This window comes from Perca fluviatilis, chromosome 21 (genome assembly GCF_010015445.1).
Source record: "Perca fluviatilis chromosome 21, GENO_Pfluv_1.0, whole genome shotgun sequence".
Taxonomy (NCBI): Eukaryota; Metazoa; Chordata; class Actinopteri; order Perciformes; family Percidae; genus Perca; species Perca fluviatilis.
Genome location: NC_053132.1, coordinates 20,084,924 through 20,106,790, shown reverse-complemented (window position 1 = coordinate 20,106,790; position 21,867 = coordinate 20,084,924). Strand labels below are relative to the sequence as shown.

Below are 21,867 nucleotides of genomic sequence, written 5' to 3'. Positions count from 1 at the left end.
ATATCCTTTCATGGAACAAAAAAGGTGGATTGACACATATTGATACATACAAGCTAGTTTATTGAACAGTTTAAAAAAAAGCAATCAAGCCAACAGCACATTCTTTCATATATGCATTTAAATAAATAAGTATAATAAATAAATAAATAATGCAGAGAAAGCATCTATTCACAAAACACAACGCATGTATAAACGACTACTGCCTTTGTTAACATCTCAGAACAGTACGGCAGAGCAGGTAAAGCAGCCAACTGCAACATAAGTGCTTTCCTGCTCAGTCAGTGTGTGTTGTGATCACAGCCGCTGCAGCAGGGCAGACATGTGCTGTTTCACCTCTCCGGGGTCAGCCACTGAGCAGGCCAGGATCAGGCCCCTGATCCCAGTCCTCATTTTAGTGGATGGGAGTATCTACAACATATTCAAAGAATATTTCAACTGGTGGTTTGCTTTTAGTGCTAACACACACGGCTAACACCAAAAGCTGCAGTACCTTCACATGTATTTTGCATCTCTCCAAAAGAAATTTCCACTTCATTGCAGTCCGCTCGTCATCAGTCGAACTGGTAAACTCCTCTGTCTGCAACAGATGAGGTGGAAATGCTGTTGGTCTCATCTGAAGATGCTAAACCTCTCATCAAATTAAATTTTAAACACATACACAGTGTAGTGTTGTTTGTATTATTTTCAACCTGTACTGGTATTCATGTCTCTTCTCTCATGTTCTTTAATTCCTTCACACAGGGGCTACTGCGTGTAGAATTGAGGCTGAATAAACATCCTCGTGTAAAGCGGTACTGACCGTACAGCCAAGTGTCTGTTCTGCCACGGGGCTTTTGAGCGCGCAGGAATAAAGGGTGCCGGTGTGGTCCGTGATGTCCACCAGCAGGTCAAAGCCTGTGCTGGATGCTAAGGCCTGATCCCTCCCTGGACACAACAGGTTGGTGCAGGTCTGCTTGTCCTCAGTTACCTGAAACTTACACCTGGAGCTGAGACAGGAGAGAAAACAGACTGATCAAGGAACTGTTCATTAGCTATAGCTCATCATGAGTGGCAAAAAAAAAAAATCATTTTAATGTTCTGTAACAGCCTATTAGTGCCCTTGGTATAAATAGGAACCAATCTTTGGTACCTCAGGTACAACCCAGAAGCACATACAGTTTTTGACCACACACACACACACACACACACACACACAGAGACACACACACGCCGTAGTTCGTCTGGAAATCCAAAGATTTGATGGAAATACATGGAACCAACGGTTTTAACTGCAAATATGACTTTAACTTTCATTGATCAAAAAAGATTTTAAAAAAAGTGTGTCAATTACTCTACCCGTGGAACAGCACCTCCGGGGCTTAAAGCTTGGGTTTAGCCTCTGCAGTTAATGTTCAAATAATTGAAGTGCAACATCAAAGTTGTGAGGGGAAAAAGTTTATACAGCAACTATTTAATAATGCATCCACTCTATGCACTTGTGTGTGTGAACTTACCACCGCGTCTTGATGACTTTTGAAACGGAAGAGTTGAGGTCGAGCTTGGAGATGAAGCCGTATGTGATGCCAAAGAAAACCTCAGGATTCTCCTGGGCCTTCTGCTTCACCTGGCTCACTGTGTACACGTCAGTGATGGAGTCCACTGCAGAGACAAAAGCAGCACTACATTACATGCCTGCAGTCTTTTTATTTGAAGAACAACTACAAAACTACAAGACTCATTTTACAGCAAAAATAAATAAATTATATATATATATATATATATATATATATATATATATATATATATATATATATATATATATATATGATTTTAGCTACATAGCACAAATAACTTCATCATAATACACTTTTGAGACACTTTTTGATTTAAGTTACATGTATCATGGAGTGCAGTTACAGTACATAGTGCACCATCTATTAACATTATGACCCAAAAGGGAAATTTAAAAGAGTAAGAGAAAAGACAAAAATAAGAGGTAAGGCCTAGAATACGAAAAACATTTTACATTACAGTAAGATATAGCAGGACTTCTACTCATTCTAATATTCACAGTATCGGATCGAAAGGGATTTCTTCACTATAACCTACCAGGCATGTCTTCTGGCTTCTCATCTTGATCCAGAACACCAGACTCTGATGCCTCTTTAGCGTAGCTGAACAGCAGACTGGCCTCTCTGGTGTCTGAAAGCACATTGCGATTGACTTGGACAGCAACAAACTGACAATATTCTACTTACACTGTACACCGTGGCTGCTTGGTTTGTTACAATGTTTTTTTATGGTCAATTGCACAGTTATAGGAGATCCTACGTTGTTGTAAATGTCACTGTGATATCTTACCGGGATTGACAGTGATAATGGTTTTCGAGTTAACGGATGCTGTCATGCCGTTGCGAAAGCTGTCAAAGCTTATCTTTGCATCAGCGATGAAGAGCACTTTGAATGAAAAATAAAAGTTAAAACAACAGTAAGCTATCTTTAACATAAATGTGCAGTTACATCTCAGATATCCACTTCCATGTTTCTCTTCAGTACAGTATGTTAATGGGACGTGACAGGCAGGAATAACAGTTCAATAAATATTCATTTTGTGGCGGAGAATGAGCAGCAGCTGTTGACCTACCCGTCTCCTTGGGTATCAAAGTTTGCACGAGCTGAATGGCTTCTCTGTCCCAGCTGTGAGTGAAACAGAGGTCAGGGAGTTACTCAGTGAAAATCAAACACACATGGAGTTCAGCAAGTTAATCTAAAGCTTCATGTCACCAAAGTAAATTTGTGGTCACCTAAAGATACAAAGCAGTGATCCGCAGGGCCAATAAGATGGAATATGACACAAAGGCAACAAAATCCATAAATCTTTATTCATTTTCCAAATTAATAAAGGAAAATGACGCACCAGACGAGAGGGAAGGAAGAGACAGAGTCATCAAAGAGCTTCACTTCCAGCCTCTGCCCTTTGCGACTGTCTGAAGTGGTGAACTGCTTCAGCTCGCCAATCTGTAAATGTAAACAGAATCATCTAAAGTTCCTATCACAAGATCGTCCCTTCTTGTAACAAATGCAGTGACATTAAGTGCAGGGTCTGGCCTCTCTCTGAACTCGGAGGCATGCCTTTGGGGCCACTATTAGACAAACAACAAGCATACCACCATAGATCCACAAAGACAAAACAAACACAATGTAGTTTATTGGGACATTGATAAGATATGAATTCAGTAAATTTAGAAAACCAAGGACATTTTTGCTCCAGATCCACACTCATTGTCAAAAATGTCCCACTTCATGTTTATCAGGCTTTCCACCCCGGCCTCAGTGATAGGTTCCACAACTTTTCCATGACTGACTTTCATAATGTTACATCAGACCACCTTTTAACAACCCTCCCCTTCTTGGTAAAGTTGTTTTAAAGCTCAGGAAACTTTAACAGCCTATTTTCCACTATAGTTGAGCTTACTGCGGAGAAAAAGGCAGCTGATGCAACCAGTGTGTGAAAAAGTTGGAAAATATATTTTTGTTTCGCAATTAGTTTATGGACTTTCTTTCTCATTCCCTGTTTGAAAAAATATATACCAAGAATTTCATCACCAGTGTGAACTGGGATTGAGTCGACAAGCAACGCTAATTTGATAGCCCGAGAAACGCATTCTAGGAAATGTAGTAAATAACTAACATAGTAAAGCTAAACAAGACTAACAAGTAAAAAAACAAAATAACTGATATATCAAAGTGTGAATGTATTAAAAAGTGATCCTCTCCTTTAATATTATTTCAGGCTGAAAGACTTTAAGGTGCCCTACCGATTTCACTGCAGCCAGTATATTTATCATTGTGCCATCCAGGCTCTGCCCGTTGGCCATAATGTCTCCCAGAGAGTAGAAATCTGCACAGTCCTTCACTGGCAGGTGGATGAGTGGCAGCAGCCTGTCGATGGCGTCCATGTCAGCACACAGACTCACCTGGGAATGAGCCTCTGTCACCAGCAGCCTGTAGAGGCTAAGACAGCAGATACAGGCCTTTGAACCAGTAAGTCCTTTGACACAATGTTACATCATGTTTTACACAGCATTACACTGTGTTCACCTTCAGCTGTTTAAAGCACCACAGGGTAAGCAGGACTAACTCTTCTACAATGTCTGTATTAAAAGGTCATTTTACCTTGGTGTTGTGGGACAGAATTTGTCCCCTTTCTCCGGGTCTTTGTTGGTAACTAAAGGATTTTCAATGATGACTGGAAAAACAATAAGAAACAATATTTGCGCAAAGACATTAAGAGTATATTTTTGTTTTAGATTCAAAACATGTTTTAAAATAAAAAAATGAATTTTTTGTTCTCGTTCTATTAAGTTTTTTTGGGTTACTTGACTATCACTCTACAACTATGCCTAAAGATATTAGGTACATCACAAGCTGGACATGGCCAAAGCTTAGTTTTGTACTAGTGATATTGATGAATCTGGACACTAGATATTGATAAAAAATTCCATCGAAAACAAACCACTAATTCTCAAGGATTTTTAAGGCTTCGTTCTGCGACTTTGAGGGTAACTTCCTCACCACAGTCTCCGGTGCTGAAGCTGCTGGAGAGCCCGTTGATGTATCCATCGTTACCCCAGGATGTCACATTGATGAAGAAGTCAGGTGAGTCCTTAATGGTGAAGCTAAAAGTGAATCTGTCTTCACCAATATCTGAAAATCAGATGTATAGGTTCGGTTAGTGTTGCAGTTCTGTTCAATAGAAAGGAAGAGGAGAAAAAAAAGCTAAGAGAATGGATATCAAATGTCCAGCAGAGGGAGATGGTATACAAGACACTGAGGTGCAGTGATACAAACATGGGTAATTGAAAGTAACAGCTTAGATGCACTAATATAAAAAGCTACTAACTTTTTCTGTCAGGAAAGCTTCTGACGTCAGTTTTCCCAATGACGATGCCTGCCACTTTCTGAAAAATATTACAAGGGCGATGACAGTGTGCAGACATTTGCAGTTCAATACAGCTTACAAAGCCAACAGAAATACAGGCCTGAAATACATCCTGAGTTCCACAATTGAAGAAAAGTATTTCTGACTATTAGACACTCATTTTGAGGGCTGCTGCAAGAACAAAACGATATAACATTGCTGTAATTGGCTGAAAATCATCGGAACTTACCGGATGAGAGAAGTTGGGATGCAGTTCAGATATAGCAATGAAGGTCTGAGCAGCCATGTTAATTCATAACTTAAATCATTATCCAGTCCAGTTTTAATTACATTTACAGACTCTGTAAAATGAGGAAAAACAAATAAAACAATGAGAGTTAACACATATAACGTTAGTTTGATTCCTCCTGGATAAGAAGTAGCTAGGCATATTTCTCGTTTTCTAACATTATTGTTACCCCAGATCTAGCTAATACTTAGCTACTGTAGCTTAAAACGAATACACAAAGAACTTTGTTAGCTATGTTTATTAGCTAGCTGGCTAAGAGTGAAACATGGCTAGCTTTAGCTAACGTTAGCTAGCCGACTCACTGTTATATCACACCTCTAACATTAACTGGTAACATGGTGAGTTTTTGGAGAGATTCTACTTTTTCGTAATTCATTATTGATTAAAATAGCTTCATTTCAGCAATACCTAAGACCTTTTTTTCTGTTTTAACTAGTTTTATTTTCTTACCTGCTGCTCTGTTTTCCTCACAGTTTATTCGAGTTTATCGCTCTTATATACTGTCTATGGTTTATCGCGGCAAAACTGCCGCACGCGACAGAATCTGGGGAGCTCAAATGCTGCCTTCAAATGTAGTTCGGAAAAAAATACAATTTCAAATCGGGTTAATCTGATAAAGAAAAAAGGTCAGTGTCGCAGTAAAAATGTCTGACAATGTCGTGGATTTGATACATAGCCCTACTGATGGACATGTTTTAGCAATATATTGTATAAGGTAAATATGGTCATAGATCTATGGTTATGGTCCTTTTATTAGGAGCTAGTAGATATTGCTATTATCCTACAGGCAAAAATAAACCTCCATAACACAAGATTAAGTAATTTGCATCGCAACTTCCACCACCAGTTACTATATTTTACTTACTAAACCATTACTTCTCTTACAGTATTATTTTTGCATTAAATGCTCGAGCTGGAGTTCACTCATGGATGGAGCAAGACATTTTTGAGAAGCGCACAGAGGCAAATATGCTTGCACTCCTTTTCCCCAGTTAATCTATCTGGAAGAAAAAAGACTTCTATGGGTGTAGTTTATGGAGTTATATTAGTTTTGTGAGTGGGCATGTATGAAAAAGTCTATTATTTTACCATATTTTCTTTCCTCCATAAACATTTCCAAAACATTTTTTACATTTGCTAATATCCTAGTAAAAGTGCATAATTTGCCCTGCTAATTTAAACATTAGAATGTACTTAATTGGTTGATTGATGAGATACAACTACGGTCACTTAAAATGTATTTTCTAATCAAAAGAGAGAGAGAGATGCAATGTTTTGACAGACTTTACATGATGTTGCCCAGGATGAAATCTACAGTTTCAACACCCATTCAGTACAGTAAACATCTGTACAGCTGTGCAAACGTGCATGAAATGGGACTGAACAAAACAACTGCTATCTCTGACTGGTATCTGTCAATTATACACACATTAACCTCACGGACACAAATCATATTTGAACACTATGTGAGTCATCTCTTTTAAACTCTCTACTGTGAAAGGTATCCCTGCAGCTCAGACTCTGATATCACCTTGCTAATCCATCCCAGTCATCATCCACAGCATGGGATTTGTTCTCAGACAGCTTTGCTGAGATGAATTTGACAGTTTCCTGGTTTGTTTTGATAGCACAACGCTGTATTTGAAGTGTGATACTGTCTCACACACCTAACCAGGAGTCAGACGCTGTAACAGTAAACCCTTATTCAGCTTTGCACAGCCTTGTTCCTCTTCCACTGTGACTAATCCTCGCAGTCGGGCCTTTGGATCTGATATCTCATCCCTGTGACTAATGTTGATTTTCAGGCAGTAATATGTCTGTTGATGTGATTCTACAGTCAATGTGTTCCTAATCGCTGAGGGAACACAGTGCAGTAGAAGCAATAAAAGCATTTTCAACACAATAAGACAGCATGGTGAGGTTATTTATCAGCAGACAGCCTGGTGTGTAATGTTCCATCAATGTATTGATAGACTTTGTATAATGTTGTATAATGTGAACTGATTAAATACATTGGACATGTAGCTATACGCAGAGGAATCGATTTGCTATTTGCACCAGTGCCTGGCTATTCAAATGAAACCAAATTTCAAATTGTAATTTCATTAGGTTTTTCTGACTACAGTTTGTGAGTCCATTAATCACAGCAGCACTGTAAATCCTCATCAGATAAATCAAGTGAAACTCACGTTTGCTTCAATGACTTATCCATAATGAATTCATGGCCTCAGTTAATCTTTCATCAATCACACTTTCTTCCGATATTCAGTTGGTTCCTGAAAAGTGATTTGAATAAACTATTTGAGTTTCTTCATGATAAACAAGCAGCCACATCGGGTCTTTGCTTGTCGCTTCTGATGGCGAGACTTTATTCATAGCCAAGCAGGAAGTACCTGCAGGGTGGCATATCTGCAGGGCTGCAAACACATGCAGTCACTGCAGGAATGTGTTCTGATTGGGTGGCCTCTCTGCCACAGGTCGGCTCCCTGGAGGGCCTGCAGCCGTCTGACCACTCCTGGGCTATTAATCCATCATCTCACTGTGTGTGTGTGTGTGTGTGTGTGTGTGTGTGTGCGTGTGCGCGTGCGTGTGTATATTCTTTTCCATATGCATGTCAATGCATAAGGTTATGTGTTGTGTGTAGACCTACCATGCTCATTGTGACACAGGCATTATGAAAACAAGGCTGTTTTTAGTCTCCACTGAACATGAGGCAAGTATGATAACTGCAATCAGAAGTGATACTTTTTGAAGTTGTAAGGTTAAAATACTAGTAGTCCTTCAAATGTACATTAACACACCTGCAGGCAGCCATATTGGAGGTCCTAAACACTTAAGCTGATTGTGGTATGTAGCTTGTCCATCTCAACTAAACTAAGTAGATTTCTGTGCTGTTCTTTTGAGGGAATTCAATATTATGCCACTGATACATCAATCAACGTCTTATTGTGAAAACTGCATTGTGCGCTGCACACCCTCGGCTTGGAATAATAAGATAACTTCATCTGGGAACGAAGGCATAACACCAGACATTTAAACACCACATTCAAAACATGTTTCATGAAAATATATGGCTGTTTTTAACGGTTAAGTTCTCTTCTTTACTTACACCTTATGTTATTGCTTTATATGCTTGCTACATATAAGTCATTTTATTTTTATTTTGTTAGGTGACTAACTGTATACTGCTTTTTTGGTTCAGCCTCTCTTGTAAAAGAGAAAATGTATCTTCCTCACCTGGGTATAAGAAATGTTTTTAGAAAATATAACATAAAAAGTATAGCCAATGTCAAGCCTCTCTTCTCTCCAATATAATGGAACTAGACGGCACTCGGCTTGTGGTGCGCAAAGCGCCAAAAAATACATTTGAACAAATGAATAGCAATGTCTCTTTCCAGAAACCATGAGGCCGGTTACTCAAGTTAATTCACAGACCTGGTTGTGAGCAGTTTCATGAAGGAACTATAAATCGGGGTTAGTGCATCAGTAGTAAAGACAGTGACACTGAGGTCTGTATCGGCCACCAGTGAGACTTAAAGTATATTTTGCTCAAAATATTTTGCTCACATACATTCTTGTAAATTTTAATGTAAGAATTTTACTTGTAATTAAGTATTTTTACATTGCAGTATTGCTAGTAAAAAAGTCTAAATACTTCCTCCACTACTGTTCATATTTAGCAACTGTCCATTGGACCTCCACAATGGCACCAGACAGGAGATTTGTGGTTTAGCTGCACATCCTGTGTAAAACATGAGAAGAGAGAAGGAAGCAAAGACACCAGCGAGTGCTCAGAGGCATGGCAACACAAAGACAACACAAAGCCAAGTCCTTTTAGAGCTGCGGGGATTGAAAGGATGTGACAGCTACATAGTCCCTCTGTAGTCTTCTGTGTGTTCGGTCATTGTCTAACAACCGAGCTGCACAGACTTATGGTTTGATCTAAATGACCATTTGTAATCAGGAAGTCTACGAACTGGTGTTCACACTATATCCACATGTGATGTACCAAAAACCCCTACACAGGAATACAGGAAGTGGGCAGACAAGTTGTAGTATTTAGGTTGGTGAACCAAAAGGTTTTAGTTCACATGCAATAGACAATAGAGCTGTTGTTTAATAATGAAATACAGTGCACCAACTCTTAAAAGAGATATTCCGTACGGATCTAATGGAACCAATCGTTATTATTTTATTGAACCTGATCATTAAAACATATAGTTCTGAACGGTGAGCAATACCTTGGCATGGCCCAAACCTCTACATCCAAGTATAGCTTTTGCAGTCGTTGGCAGCAGCCTGTGCAGTCTTTATTGGCTTCCAGAAGTGGAAGACGTCCAAACTACAAGTATGTGTGTACACTGTAATTTCCCTGCCACCTGTGTGACTAACTATACTGTAGCTGCTGCTGCTGCTGCACCGCTGGGTCTGCTCACAGCCATTGAATCCAGCTGGGCTCTGGTGGAACAATGCAGTCTGTCTCCTAATCCCCGTGTCCAGTGAGGGGAAGGTGTACCACTGTGGAGGAAACGTTAAATGATGTTAATAACGTGCTGTTGAAAAGCAGGACAAAGACAGAAATCAGTGGCATGCATGATGTCAGTTTCCATTATTACTGTATGCCACCATGTTGAGGTAATGTTAGGAACACTGCGGCATTGGTCATGTTACAGTATTGCTACGAGTCTTAACCCATGAGACTAAAGTGAGACAGGAAACGTTTTACATGACAAAAAATAACGATAAACTATAAATGGGGGGAAAATGACATTTCTGTTGCAAAACATGACTGATGACAGTTTTCCTCACCACCCGAGGTTTCTCCCTAAAAGGAAGTTTTTCCTCGCCAGTGTCACACTAAATGCCTGCTCTTGGGGGAATTACAGGAATTGTTGGGTCTTTGTAAATTATAGAGTGTGGTCTAGACCTACTCTATCTGTAAAGTTTATTGAGATAACTATAAATAAAATTGAATTGAATTGATTGAATTGAAATAAAACAACATCTCTTTTCAATTGTAGTGCATTTTCAGTGAACATTACCACGCTCTAACCGAATGTTAAAATGAACGCTCATTGGGCGCCCGGGTAGCTCAGTTGGTAGAGTGGGTGCCCATATATAGAGGTTTGCTCCTCACAGCGGGCCCAGGTTCGACACCGACCTGCTGCATGTCATTCCCCCTCTCTCTCTCTCCCCTTTCGTGTCTAAAGCTGTCCTGTAAAAATAAAAAGGCCAAAATGCCCCCAAAAAATAACCTTTAAAATGAATGTTGTTTGATGCAGCTTGTGGTTGGGGCGCTCTAACATCACCGTCTACACAAAACAGGTAACACAACCTACACGCCCAACTGAGGCATGCTTTTTATATTGTCTGGCTCGCTCAGTTATGGCCTTAATCCAAAGCTGCGGTGCCCTCATACACAAGTTAGAAAAAGTGGGGGATGGGCGGAGAAATTCAGTCTGGCATTGCTTCACAAACCTTTCAGCAACCACTGCTAGTGCCATCATGGAGTCGAGAATTTGCTGTGTAAAGATAATGGAGAAAACAATGTAATCAAAAAATGACTATTAAAGTCATTGAGCTCACCTGCATGCATAAGTCATAAGCACGTCAACACTGTTTGTGTGATTACTCTCGCTGCCAGAGGGGGGAGACAAAAGTTCCACACTCCAGCTTTAGGGAATCACCAAAGTAGTTACAATTCATCCCATCGGGAACATCGGGAACATGTCCATACCAAATTTTAACCCTCCTGTTGTCCTCGGGTCAAATTTGACCCATTTTTAAAAAGTTTCTATATCAGAAATTAGTTTTTTTTTTCATCCAAATTCTCAAAAAATATAATGTGGATGGTTCACAACAATGCTCTTCACAAGTCAAATAAATGATCAGGTCGCTACTTTCATTGAATTTGGGTGTTTTATTGAATTTTATAGCATTTGAAAATGACAAAAATGTCAGAAAAAGCTTCAAAAACGTGGGAAAAAAAACAACAACACGTCAAAGCGCAGAACAATTCGACAAAAAGATCAGAAAAAGCGACAAAAGTTTTGAGAAAAAAAAAAGTTTTAATTTAAAATTTTGACCCAGAAAAACTAAAAGTTGCAGGTCAACAGGAAGACAGCACAAGGGTTAATGACAAACCATCCAGCAGTTCTTGAGAGTTTCAATCTGAATCACAAATGTCAACCTCATGGTGGCGCTAGAGGAAAAGTAAGGGAATCACTAAAGTCATTAGGATTCATCTTCTGGGGATCAGGAATGTCAATTCATACAATAACTGTTGAAATATTTCAGTCTGGACCAAAGTGGTGGCCCTGTGGAAAACTATTAAAAAAAAACTACGGATCTTGAAGATAATATATATTTAAACGGATGTGTTTTTTTCACATATGTACCACTTTCTACACCCCACACACGCACACACACACACACACACACACACACACACACACACACACACACACACACACACACACACACACACACACACACACCTTCAGCTCCTAGTACAGTATATCATTTCTTTCCAATCTGAATTTGGAACAAGATGTTTGGTATGAGATATTTTATGGACAACAGTGGGGTACGGTTTACTCGTCCTGAATGTGTGCACATACATAGTTTTCAGTAGCTCTCTATTCAAACTTTTTATCCACTTGGACAAAAAATCCTGCCTGATATACTGCCACTGTCAATTTAATGTTACCCAGAGAAGTTTTCACCCATTCATCATTTTTAACTGTGGAAGGGCCCAGAGCTGTATTTCAGCTACATCAAAGCCCGCCCTGCTGTCCCAGTCTATCACAAACGCCTTCATAACATCCACTGTTTAGGTATAGTTCCCCTCTGACAAGCCCTGACAGAAATATCTCGCTCCACATTTGACCCCAAGAGTTTTTTTTTTCTCCAAATTAAAATAAATAAATCTTTGAAGTGTTTTTTCTTCCTCAAATGAGTGGAGAAACACATTTCTTCAATTATTACAGAATGATATATGAAACAGAAGCTTTCATTTCTTTGCCGCATGTGTTCCACTGAACAATGAAATCATTATATTCTGGCGCATCGCTCCTAAAAGTGATACAAAGCAGGTCACATTTCCACGCTATAATGACATTTATGAGCTGAGTGTTAAATTATTTCAGTGTTGCTTTGTTTAGGTGCTGATTTTATGGTATGTGGGACTGATGTTCTGTGTAAAGCATCATCTGTGTGGCATCGACATATGCAGACAAACGGCTTTTCTATTATTTATAATGGAATATTGCCTTGTGAGAGTTTCATTAGAGAATAAAGTATGCAATGTTTGAATAACAGTGACATCAAGTCTAGTAAAGTGCTTACTGTTTGTAATATAAAACTTATTATGGTGTATTATTGGACTTATTGTAAGAGTTTGACTTTCCAACCAATTTCCAAACAATGAACACACTGGAATTTTTGTCCTTTAATTTTCTAGTGCCATGGTTAGAAATACACAGTGAGAGGTTCAAGAATCTCATAGTAACAATATAAAACAAAATATAATTGATCAGATCTGTATTTTTTTCTGCATATCCATTGTTTATGTTCATAATGTGGTTAGAAGTGTCTCTGTTTTCTCTTCTTTTGTCCTTCCCTTTTACTTATCATATCTGTTTACTGAAGGAGTTACTGGCTAGTAACAGAGACCACCAAATCCGTGGATATTTGGATTTCTCAAGATCTCAAGCTTATTCTGTCTATTAACACGATATCTCTGCTGTCTGTTCTGTACACCATGTCCTGCAATCTCTCATATCTGTCCGTTAAATATGAAGCTACAGCCGGCAGCCACTTAGCTAACAGTTAGCACATAACCTCCCATACAACCACAACCTGTCACTTTTGCACTTTGGTTTTTGTAGAAACTATAACATCTTAAGAAGTGAGCTAGCCAGGCTAGCAGGTTTCACTTTGTTTCCAGTCTGTATGCTAAGCTAAGCTAACCCTCTCCTGGCTGTAGCTTCATATTTGACAGACACAGATATGAGAGTGGTATCCATCTTCTCTTCGATATCTCCGCCATTAAGCATTATTCTATTTTAATTTATTTTACTTGAAATAGCCTAATTGTCTTGCCTGTAATAATGCAGCCAGCAGCTGGTTAGCTTAGCATTAACTTCCCGCATAAGCCCCTGTAAAACCACAGCTTGTCGTTTTTACACTTCTGTTTTTGTACAGGTTAAACTAATCAGATTTAATGTGTTTAGTGAGCTTTAGAGGTGCTAGTAGGCAGACTTTTTACTTTTGGACAGAGCCAGGCTAGCTCCCCCCCCCCCCGCTTCCAGTCTTTATGCCTAGCTAACTGACAGTAGCGTCATATTTAGGGTGTGGCTTGACATGGTATCTATCTCCTCATCTAACTCTCGTCAAAAAAAAAGCTAATACCTGTATTTCCTAAAATGTTAAACTATTCCTTTAACACCTATTCCAAATAGAGAAAAAGTGAAGCAGAAAAGTATTGTAAAGTATAGTAAAAAAATATTGATGTCACTAACAAAGTCTATTTTTAGATCAATATTTAAACATTTTTAACAGTAAAAGGGGAAAATAAATGTTTTCTCGTTTTCTAAGACACCACAAATTCTGTAGCAGGGAGTAATCTGAGAGATGTGTTGCCTTCGCTAATGTGGAAGTAAAAACTGTAATTTAATACGATTGTAAGATTAATGCAAGTGCAATGCATTAAAGGTACACTTCTTTAATGCCAGTAGGCCTATGCCACTGCAGAAATGTCAATAATGAGTCTTGCATTGCAGTGCTGCACTCACGCATTAGACGCCTGTAAGAGCGAGCCATGCCACTCCGAACCCATATCCTGTTGGATGTTACTTAGGCCTTCTTCAAACCAAACTCTGCCATTAGAGGGAAAAGGCTCCGTCTCATCTGTCTCTCCCAGCTCTCTCCACTTGGGATGGTACTAACATCACATATGGAAGACATCATGCTGTTACAGAGCAGCTCTCCTCACCAAGCACTAATAACAGTGTGGCCATGGGTTTAATAAAAAGGAATGGAACGAATTATGTTCCCATCCCAGCCAGGGCCATCATGTACTGCAGCGCATTAGCGTGACCTAAGCAGCCAGTCCAGACCAGCAGAGACTGGGAGGGATGAGAGAGAAAGAGAGAGGGGGAGAATGTGAATGGGAAGGGCCAAGTTCCCCGGCAATAACCAGTAAGGCTCTATGGGTTCTATGCTGTGGTGGAGAGAGGGGGAACACACAGAGAGATATGTAGAGAGAGTAAGCCTGTGGGCAGCACAGAGACAGGCTCTGCCAGGGTTAATGAAACGTCAACAGCAGTTTCACAAAGGATGTTAAGCCGAGTCTTGATTAAAATGGAAGTCAGAGTATGTCATGCTCAGCTAAATAAGTGAGTCGCATGGAGTCTCTGGTGATTAAATAGTGTAGAACCCACCGAGAATGAGAGGAAGATGTAGAGCTGCAGGAATGTAAAACTGGAGACGAGACATATTAAACTGACGGCGGAGTTGATTGACTTTCTGAATAAGTGATTGATCATGAGTGACTTTAAATAATAATAGTCAAAAAGAAGAAAAGAACGGGATTTACTTGCTTTCATTTAAAATCTCATAGAGTGCTGGTTCTCAAAGAGGATGCAATAAAAATGAAAGATAAGGATGGAAAAGAAGCAAAAAATATGACTTTTCTATAATCTTTGCTATTTGTTTAAAAACAAAACATGTACAGTTTATCCTTTTTATGCCTCTACAAATTATTCAAATTGAACTTTAAAGAGAAGTTAAAGGTGCCCTGGGAAGATTTTAAGTAAATGTACAAAAGTTTACATTTAGTGTTACTAATCATAATGCCTTGAATGTGTTGAGTGTATATATATATATATATATATATATATATATATATATATATATATATATATATTATAAATCATTTGTAAACATGATTTTTGAAATACTTTAAATCCTGCTTTGTTTACACCCATATTGCGGTACTTCTGGTCAAACACTCCACAGGGTACATTTATTATATACCATGCTAAACATGTAGATATTGCTTTGTTTTAAATGGAAACACAAGCCTTAAATAGTGGGAACCACTGCTTGAGGGTACTACGTCGTCATGGGCCAAGATCTACTAAGTTCATATACAATAGGGTAAGCACTTACAAATCTCTTCTTGCAATTTTCTTCTGACTAAATCAAAAGCAGCAGCCCACTTACACCCACAAGTGGGACAGGGACACACATATTCACATCTTTAAAAGTATTATCTGAAGTCACAAGCAAGCAGGACAGGCACTCACAAAGTTCTTCTACCATTCTTCTTTTATTAAATCACTAGCAACAGGTCACTTGCACACATACAGTAAGTGGACTGTTGCTAATGTTTTAATAAAAAAGTCAAATGCATAAAGAACATTTGCGAGTGCTCGCCCCTACTTATTTGTGAATTAAAATAATATTCAATGACATCTGGATATAAATTCTCCATATACCAGTTTGGCAGCCCACAAGTGACAAAATAACAGAAACACCTCAAAACATAATACAATAACCGTGCAGTAAATACCAGTTAAGACAATGTAGTTTGTGGTGTTCACATTAAAATTGCATTTCATTTAGTGTAGGCAAAAATCTTTCTTTTATTTTATTTGACACAATTGTCTTTGCCACTTACAGGGAGCCTCACCCTGACATTTCACCTCTCATGGGGGTCTCAACCCCACCACCGAGACCACCTCAGAGTGTCACCCCACCACCTTAATGACCGTATTGCCTCTTGTCTATTTATGTAAATGTGAAAAGTCAATCAAGCTTGATTAAGAGAATGACAGAGCGGATGAAGACATGAGCGGAGCGGATGGCAGTGAAAGTGGGTGCTGGTGCTTCCTGGGTGGGCAGACCTGGCCTTAACCCCAGGCTCAATATGCAGTGACACGTCTGTCCTTAGATTGGCGACCAGCGCAGGAGATGACAGGTTAGTTCAGACCTACAGCAATGCAGGGAATCCTAATGGCTCCATCAGGACAAGTGCACTGCCTGTTATGTTGTATTTTCTCTGAATTTGACCTCTATGTCACCATTTCAATCTCTGCCTGAGATTCAAGGCGGCAGGCTTATATTTGGCCGGGTACTGTCTGGGCTATTTTGGAGCTCAAATTCAACAATTTTGCTACTGTCTCCTTCTCCGTCACCCTTTCACTGTGTTTGGTCACTTGATACAGACCTCCATGCCAGCTCATCGTCTCTGTCTGTCTTTAAAACGGGTCTGTTTCATTGAACCTACGCAGACGTCTGTTATAGTTGGATTAGAAGACACCAGCTCGCCTGATTTGCTTTCCCACTCTCTTTTTGGGACATTTATTTTGACCTCTAAGTCGTTTTCCCCTTCACTGTCAGTGACGTTATACTCTGGACCACCAGAGTTGGACTTCTGGTATTTCACTCTGGCCTTGGGATTACATGCCTACAGTATATGTAGGAATAATTACAACTATAAGGATTTTCACTCAAAAGCGTTCATTGCTGCTCATTCCTGCTATTGCACACTGTTGTGATGAGAAAATGATACAGAAAATGTTAAGGAATAGTCGCAGATTGTTGTATACAACAGAACATTGGTGACGTGAAAGCTAATTCTTCTTTAAAAGATTATTAGGGAAATGTCCCTGCTTGTTTATTTTTCAATAACAACTGATATATGTGTAAATGGGGACTTATGTGCCATGCAGTCCTGATATTAACAGCACAGTCGCTGTGTAATTGATTTCCTTTAGGCTTCATGACTACTCCAGTGTGTCAGACTGATCAGCCCCAGGGAGCTGCAGCCTGGAAAGTAGCTGCTCTGAATGCATGTCTTGGCATGTCAAGTTGGCTAAAGCTACATTTGTGTTGTAAAAAGATATATTAACTCAGACACACATATGCACGCATTGGCGGTTGCAGAGCTACCACATACACACAGACATAAAATCACATGCATCTGCTCCCCATCCTTGTAATTGTGGCTCTGTCAATATCATATTACCTGTTCCTTTAGCTGCCTATTGATCATGCCTGCAGCGGCTGTTCATGTGCTGGTTACGATGTGCTCTATTACCTGTGTGTTAGTGTCAGCCTCTCAGATCGGGGTGGTGGGATTGAGTGAGCATCATGGGAGGGCTGGGGCGGTGGGGGTTGATGGTTTGTCCAGCCTACACATTCATCTCTGGGAATGTGAAGTGTCTTTTGGTACAGATGGACGCCTTATGGCATTTGGAGCATGTTATGATGGCCTGTATAGGATGTATGGATTCGGTTTTGACCGGTATGGATTTCTAAAGGCTCATACTAAAAGATATGGCTTAGTGTGGAAGGTGGAATTCAATTCTAACAATTATTATATTTTAAAATGACCATTACAATACCGAAAACAACGCAGATTACAGATGTGTGGAAATCCCCCCCCTTGCTCACTAATCCACTATTCAAACCATGTAAAACTCTCAATACAGTTTAGGGAGCAGTAAATTAGGGTTTTGGACACATTATCACAATTATTTTACAGACAACCAATTTTACAGGTACTGTGTTGCATGATGACATTAATTCATATGTTAAAAAAAGGAAGGAAGAATTGCATTATAGGGTTTAAGTAAAAAGAGTTCGCCATCTTAGTTTAGATTGTATGCTATAGCATTTGCGAATTTGCCCAAAACAAAAAGTATAGCTGAGGCTGATGGGAATGTCATTAAATCTGATTAGGTACTACATGAAAAGTTAAGGGATAACCAAAGTTATTACAATGCATCTGCAGGAGGCATACATGTCTGTACTACATTTAATGGCAAACCATCCAATAGTTGTTGAGACATCTCACTAAAAAAAACAAATCTAAACCTCACGGTGGCACTAGAGAAAAAGTCAGGGGATCACCAAAGTCAATAGGATTCATCCTCTGGGGACCAAGAATGTCCGTTCAAAATTTCATTGCAATCCATCAGATGACAGCTGAGATATTTACCGATCGACTGATATTGCCATTCCTAGAGCCATGCTGCGCTGCTAAAAAAAACTTGCACATGCTAACGGCACAACATTTTATTATGGTTTCAGGGCACTATATATGACAGTATTCCAACACTCAAATAAAATGGTGGAAAGTACATATGGGGAACTAGATAGCAAGGAGAGAGTGACTTCAGAGAGGAACAACCTCTTAACATTTTGTAAGACCGAACAGCCCACTGAAATCTTGATTTTAGATTACTCTGCCACATCCTGACCGAATGAGGACTTCATGACTTCTTCCAAGAAGCTGAAAAATAAAATCTTAACCACTATCATATCAGTGAGGAATGACTTGCCAATATCAAATTTGTATTGAAAGGTCTAATACTGTATATGTTAAGTCTGGTGTCAGGTCTTGTGTTTGTTTCCATACCAGACTTCAAGATATAGAACATATCTTATAGTATGAAAATTAACCTTAATTGTAGAACATGTGCAGCGGTATCAGTGCCTAGTGTTGTGGGCCTACTGATGAATTAGACACCCGAGTTGACCATCAGTAACAGCAGTCATTTTTAATGTTATTAAAAAATAATATCAGTAGTAATGTTTGTCTTTCCAAGTGCTACTTAAAGTCATTGGGCTTAATGGCAGAAAACATGGCAATGTGATTTTTTCTCTTTGTTAATTTCATGTTTGTCTTATTACTCAACAAAGGAAGTCCCCAGAGTGACACCAATGACAAAACTGCAGTGTACGGCCATTATGGCTGGAAACAATGTGATATTTTCGAGTAGATGAATAGTAATTACGTCTATATTGTCAGTGCACTCATATTCTTTTTTAATAATTTGAATTGTGAAGGATGACCACATCTGTTTGTAGTTACCGTTGGTGATTTTCTATCTCGGCTTGTGTGTTTCTTATTGTGAAGGGAAGGGAAAAGAAAGATGGAAAGTGTGTGTGGCCAAACATTTTTATTTTTCTTGGGACCTCTCGTCTCATTTCTCTCCCCGGTGTTTAAGGCCTGACCTGGACACTGGACTCATTCCCCCTTTCTCCATCCTTGTCTAATCGCCCTCATCCCAGCTTTTTGCTCTCCCTCTCTTTCTCAGTTAACCTGTTTGTGCTGTCGGAATCTGCAATAATCTGTCTCTTTCTTTCTATCTCGGTATCACTTTGCCATTTCTGCAGCAAAACTAGTGTCTGTAAATCGTAGGCTGGTGTGTGTGCGTCTGTGTTTGTATTTTCTCGTGTGTGTGTGACAATGCTTCTTATTGAACATTGACAATACATCTCTGACCTCCTTGCAGCCTCTGAGTAAAGCACTCTGATATTAAATAATGAGACTCGGGGAGGTGATCTGGTCCCCTGTCAGGCCCCCGAGGGATGAGATGTGATATTGTTCCCATCTCTGGCTCCAAAATGGGAATTAACTGCAGCTTGGCTCCCAGCAGTACACAGGAAGAGGACACTGTCTTCTATGTGCTCGGGAAATCGCTGGAGATAATAAAGCTTCATGATCTTTTCTCATACTGACGGATAATATTTACTCTGACTGAGCTACTGACATTTAGTGAGTATACAGTGAGTCAGCATAAGAAGCCCTACACTTTTGTAGGGATTTTGAAAGGTAAAATAAAACTAATAGGTATTATAAAAAGCACTGATAGACAGTTGTGGTCTTGAAAACAAGAGACATGCACTTGAAAATGGATGTTATGAAAATGGAGCGTTGGTGAGCATCCAAGTAGCGTTAGCTAGCTAATGTTAACTTTGTAAGTGTTAGCTTTCCGGCTAAAATGCTTTAGTTACTGGTACAAGAGTTGTGATGCTGTATGCACTGCAGAACGCAGGATACGGATGAGTAACATTACATGCACTGGCTGGTGTAGTTTTATGACAAAAGTTAACTTCAGCTTGATAGCTAGCTGAAAAGGCTAGTCCTCATTGTGTTTACTGTAGTGTTTTCAGTTAAGCTAGCTAACCACCCACTCCTCTCATTGGTCCACTGATATAACACACACACACACACACACACACTCACGACACACAAAGTGAAAATAAAGTGAATTAAATACAATATGAATTTATTTTATCAACTGCTTAGGGGTACAAGAAACAACATAAAACGTTTTTTTTAACTAACTGATTAAAGGAAAAGTATGAATCCTTACAATTGTTTTTACACTCTATTTTAATTATCCAACCAACAATAAAATTTATTGATGTATTCAGTATTATGGGTTTGAGTTGTCTGATGACCTTTTACTGCATTTTGTCAGTGTCTCCATAGGACAGCATCTGAAAAAGCATTAAACCATCATCGGACACTAAATGCATCATCTGAAATTAAAACATACTAAAAAACTAAAATCCTAATTCAATAGAAAAATACGGAGCCCCTAAGGGGACATGAGCCCAAAAAAATCTAAAGTTTAGTTTAATTTGCTCACACGAAACTTTCATGTGCTCACGTGAAACATTAATGTGTGCACGGAAAACCTTTTCATGTGCGCACATGAAAGTTTGAAACTAAACTTTAGATTTGTTTTCACGTGCGCCGAAAACGCACGCTTTGAAACCCATTACAAGACTTTAAAATCTGTTTTAAATGTTGTATCGAAACAATATAATGGTGACGACTTGCAATCAAAGCAGCAATGTCCTTATAATGAAGACCTAGATTAAAATATAGTGCAACTAACTCCTAGTCATTTCTCTAGCTGTCACTGTCTCCAGTATGGCCTGGGCTACATCAATATACGGCTTTCATGTGCTCACACAAAAGTTTTGCGTGGTCACACGAAAAAGTTCCATGTGCGCACATGACGGTTTCGTGTGAGCACATGAAACTAAACTTTTGATTATTTTTTTTTTGCTCATATCCCCTTAGGGGCTCTGTAGAAAATAAACTAATGAAAATTGTTTCAAAAACTTAACCCTAAGACAATTAAATAAAACTGAATTGAAACAGTTGCACATTTTTACTCCCCAACTGGATCTATAAGTTTATCTATATCTAGTGAAACAGATGTACATTTTATTTCCAAATTGTATATATTTTAAATATTGCTCGTGTAGTATTCTATTATTATTTCATATATTGTTTCCTATTATTTAATGTATACTCTGTATGTGTGCTGTGTGTCTGATATTTTGCTGCTGCAACAACGTTATTTCCCATTTTTTGGGATCAATAAAGAAATCTATCTATCTATTTAATAAATTAAAAGATGGATGTAAAATGAAAACAATTAAATCTTGTTTTTACCATTTCACTATTGTCAGGTGAGCCTCTAATAACCTGGGACATACACACATCAATAACAGCAACAGCATATTTTCCGAACAAGCAGGAGGTTTTAGTTTTCCTCTCTGCGGCTTCCCCCCCTGAGCTGCTGAAAGACGATCGGGTCCTTAAGGACATGCTACTTCTCCTCAGTGAGAGCGAGAGGAAACTCCATCTGACCTGAGGAGAGCCTTCAGAGAGAGACTTCAGCGTACAAGAGCAAACCTGACTCCCAAGACATCTGTTATGTGGAATGGCATCTAATTTACCTTTTGGTGCAGAGGGAAAAACAAAGGACATTAGGGGAGGGAGGGAGGTGGAAGGGAAGTATAGGGTGGGGAATGGGAAATAGAAGTCTGCGTGTGTGTG

The 21,867-nt window shown here is 39.2% G+C and overlaps 1 protein-coding gene across 1 annotated transcript; it reads right to left on the bottom strand.

Moving 5' to 3' along the window:
• Positions 1 to 92: 92 nt before the first annotated feature.
• Positions 93 to 5,928, bottom strand: meiob (meiosis specific with OB-fold). Its single transcript, XM_039787389.1, has 14 exons — positions 5,661 to 5,928; positions 5,151 to 5,262; positions 4,883 to 4,940; positions 4,555 to 4,686; positions 4,156 to 4,228; positions 3,798 to 3,993; positions 2,897 to 2,997; positions 2,624 to 2,676; positions 2,341 to 2,436; positions 2,089 to 2,181; positions 1,494 to 1,638; positions 800 to 986; positions 491 to 577; positions 93 to 408 (listed from the first exon to the last, which is right to left on the bottom strand). The coding sequence occupies exons 2-14, from the start codon at positions 5,205 to 5,207 to the stop codon at positions 295 to 297; spliced, it is 1,392 nt and encodes a 463-aa protein (XP_039643323.1). The 5' UTR covers positions 5,208 to 5,262; positions 5,661 to 5,928; the 3' UTR covers positions 93 to 294.
• Between the last annotated feature and the right edge of the window lie 15,939 nt (positions 5,929 to 21,867).

Excerpts from the sequence above, each read along its gene's own strand:
- meiob (XM_039787389.1), bottom strand. The coding sequence starts at position 5,207 with ATGGCTGCTCAGACCTTCATTGCTATATCTGAACTGCATCCCAACTTC. Across the intron at positions 987-1,493 it reads AAAGTCATCAAGACGCGGTG|CTCCAGGTGTAAGTTTCAGG; the intron begins GTAAGTTCACAC and ends CTCCTGTCTCAG. Across the intron at positions 409-490 it reads GATGCAAAATACATGTGAAG|ATACTCCCATCCACTAAAAT; the intron begins GTACTGCAGCTT and ends AATATGTTGTAG.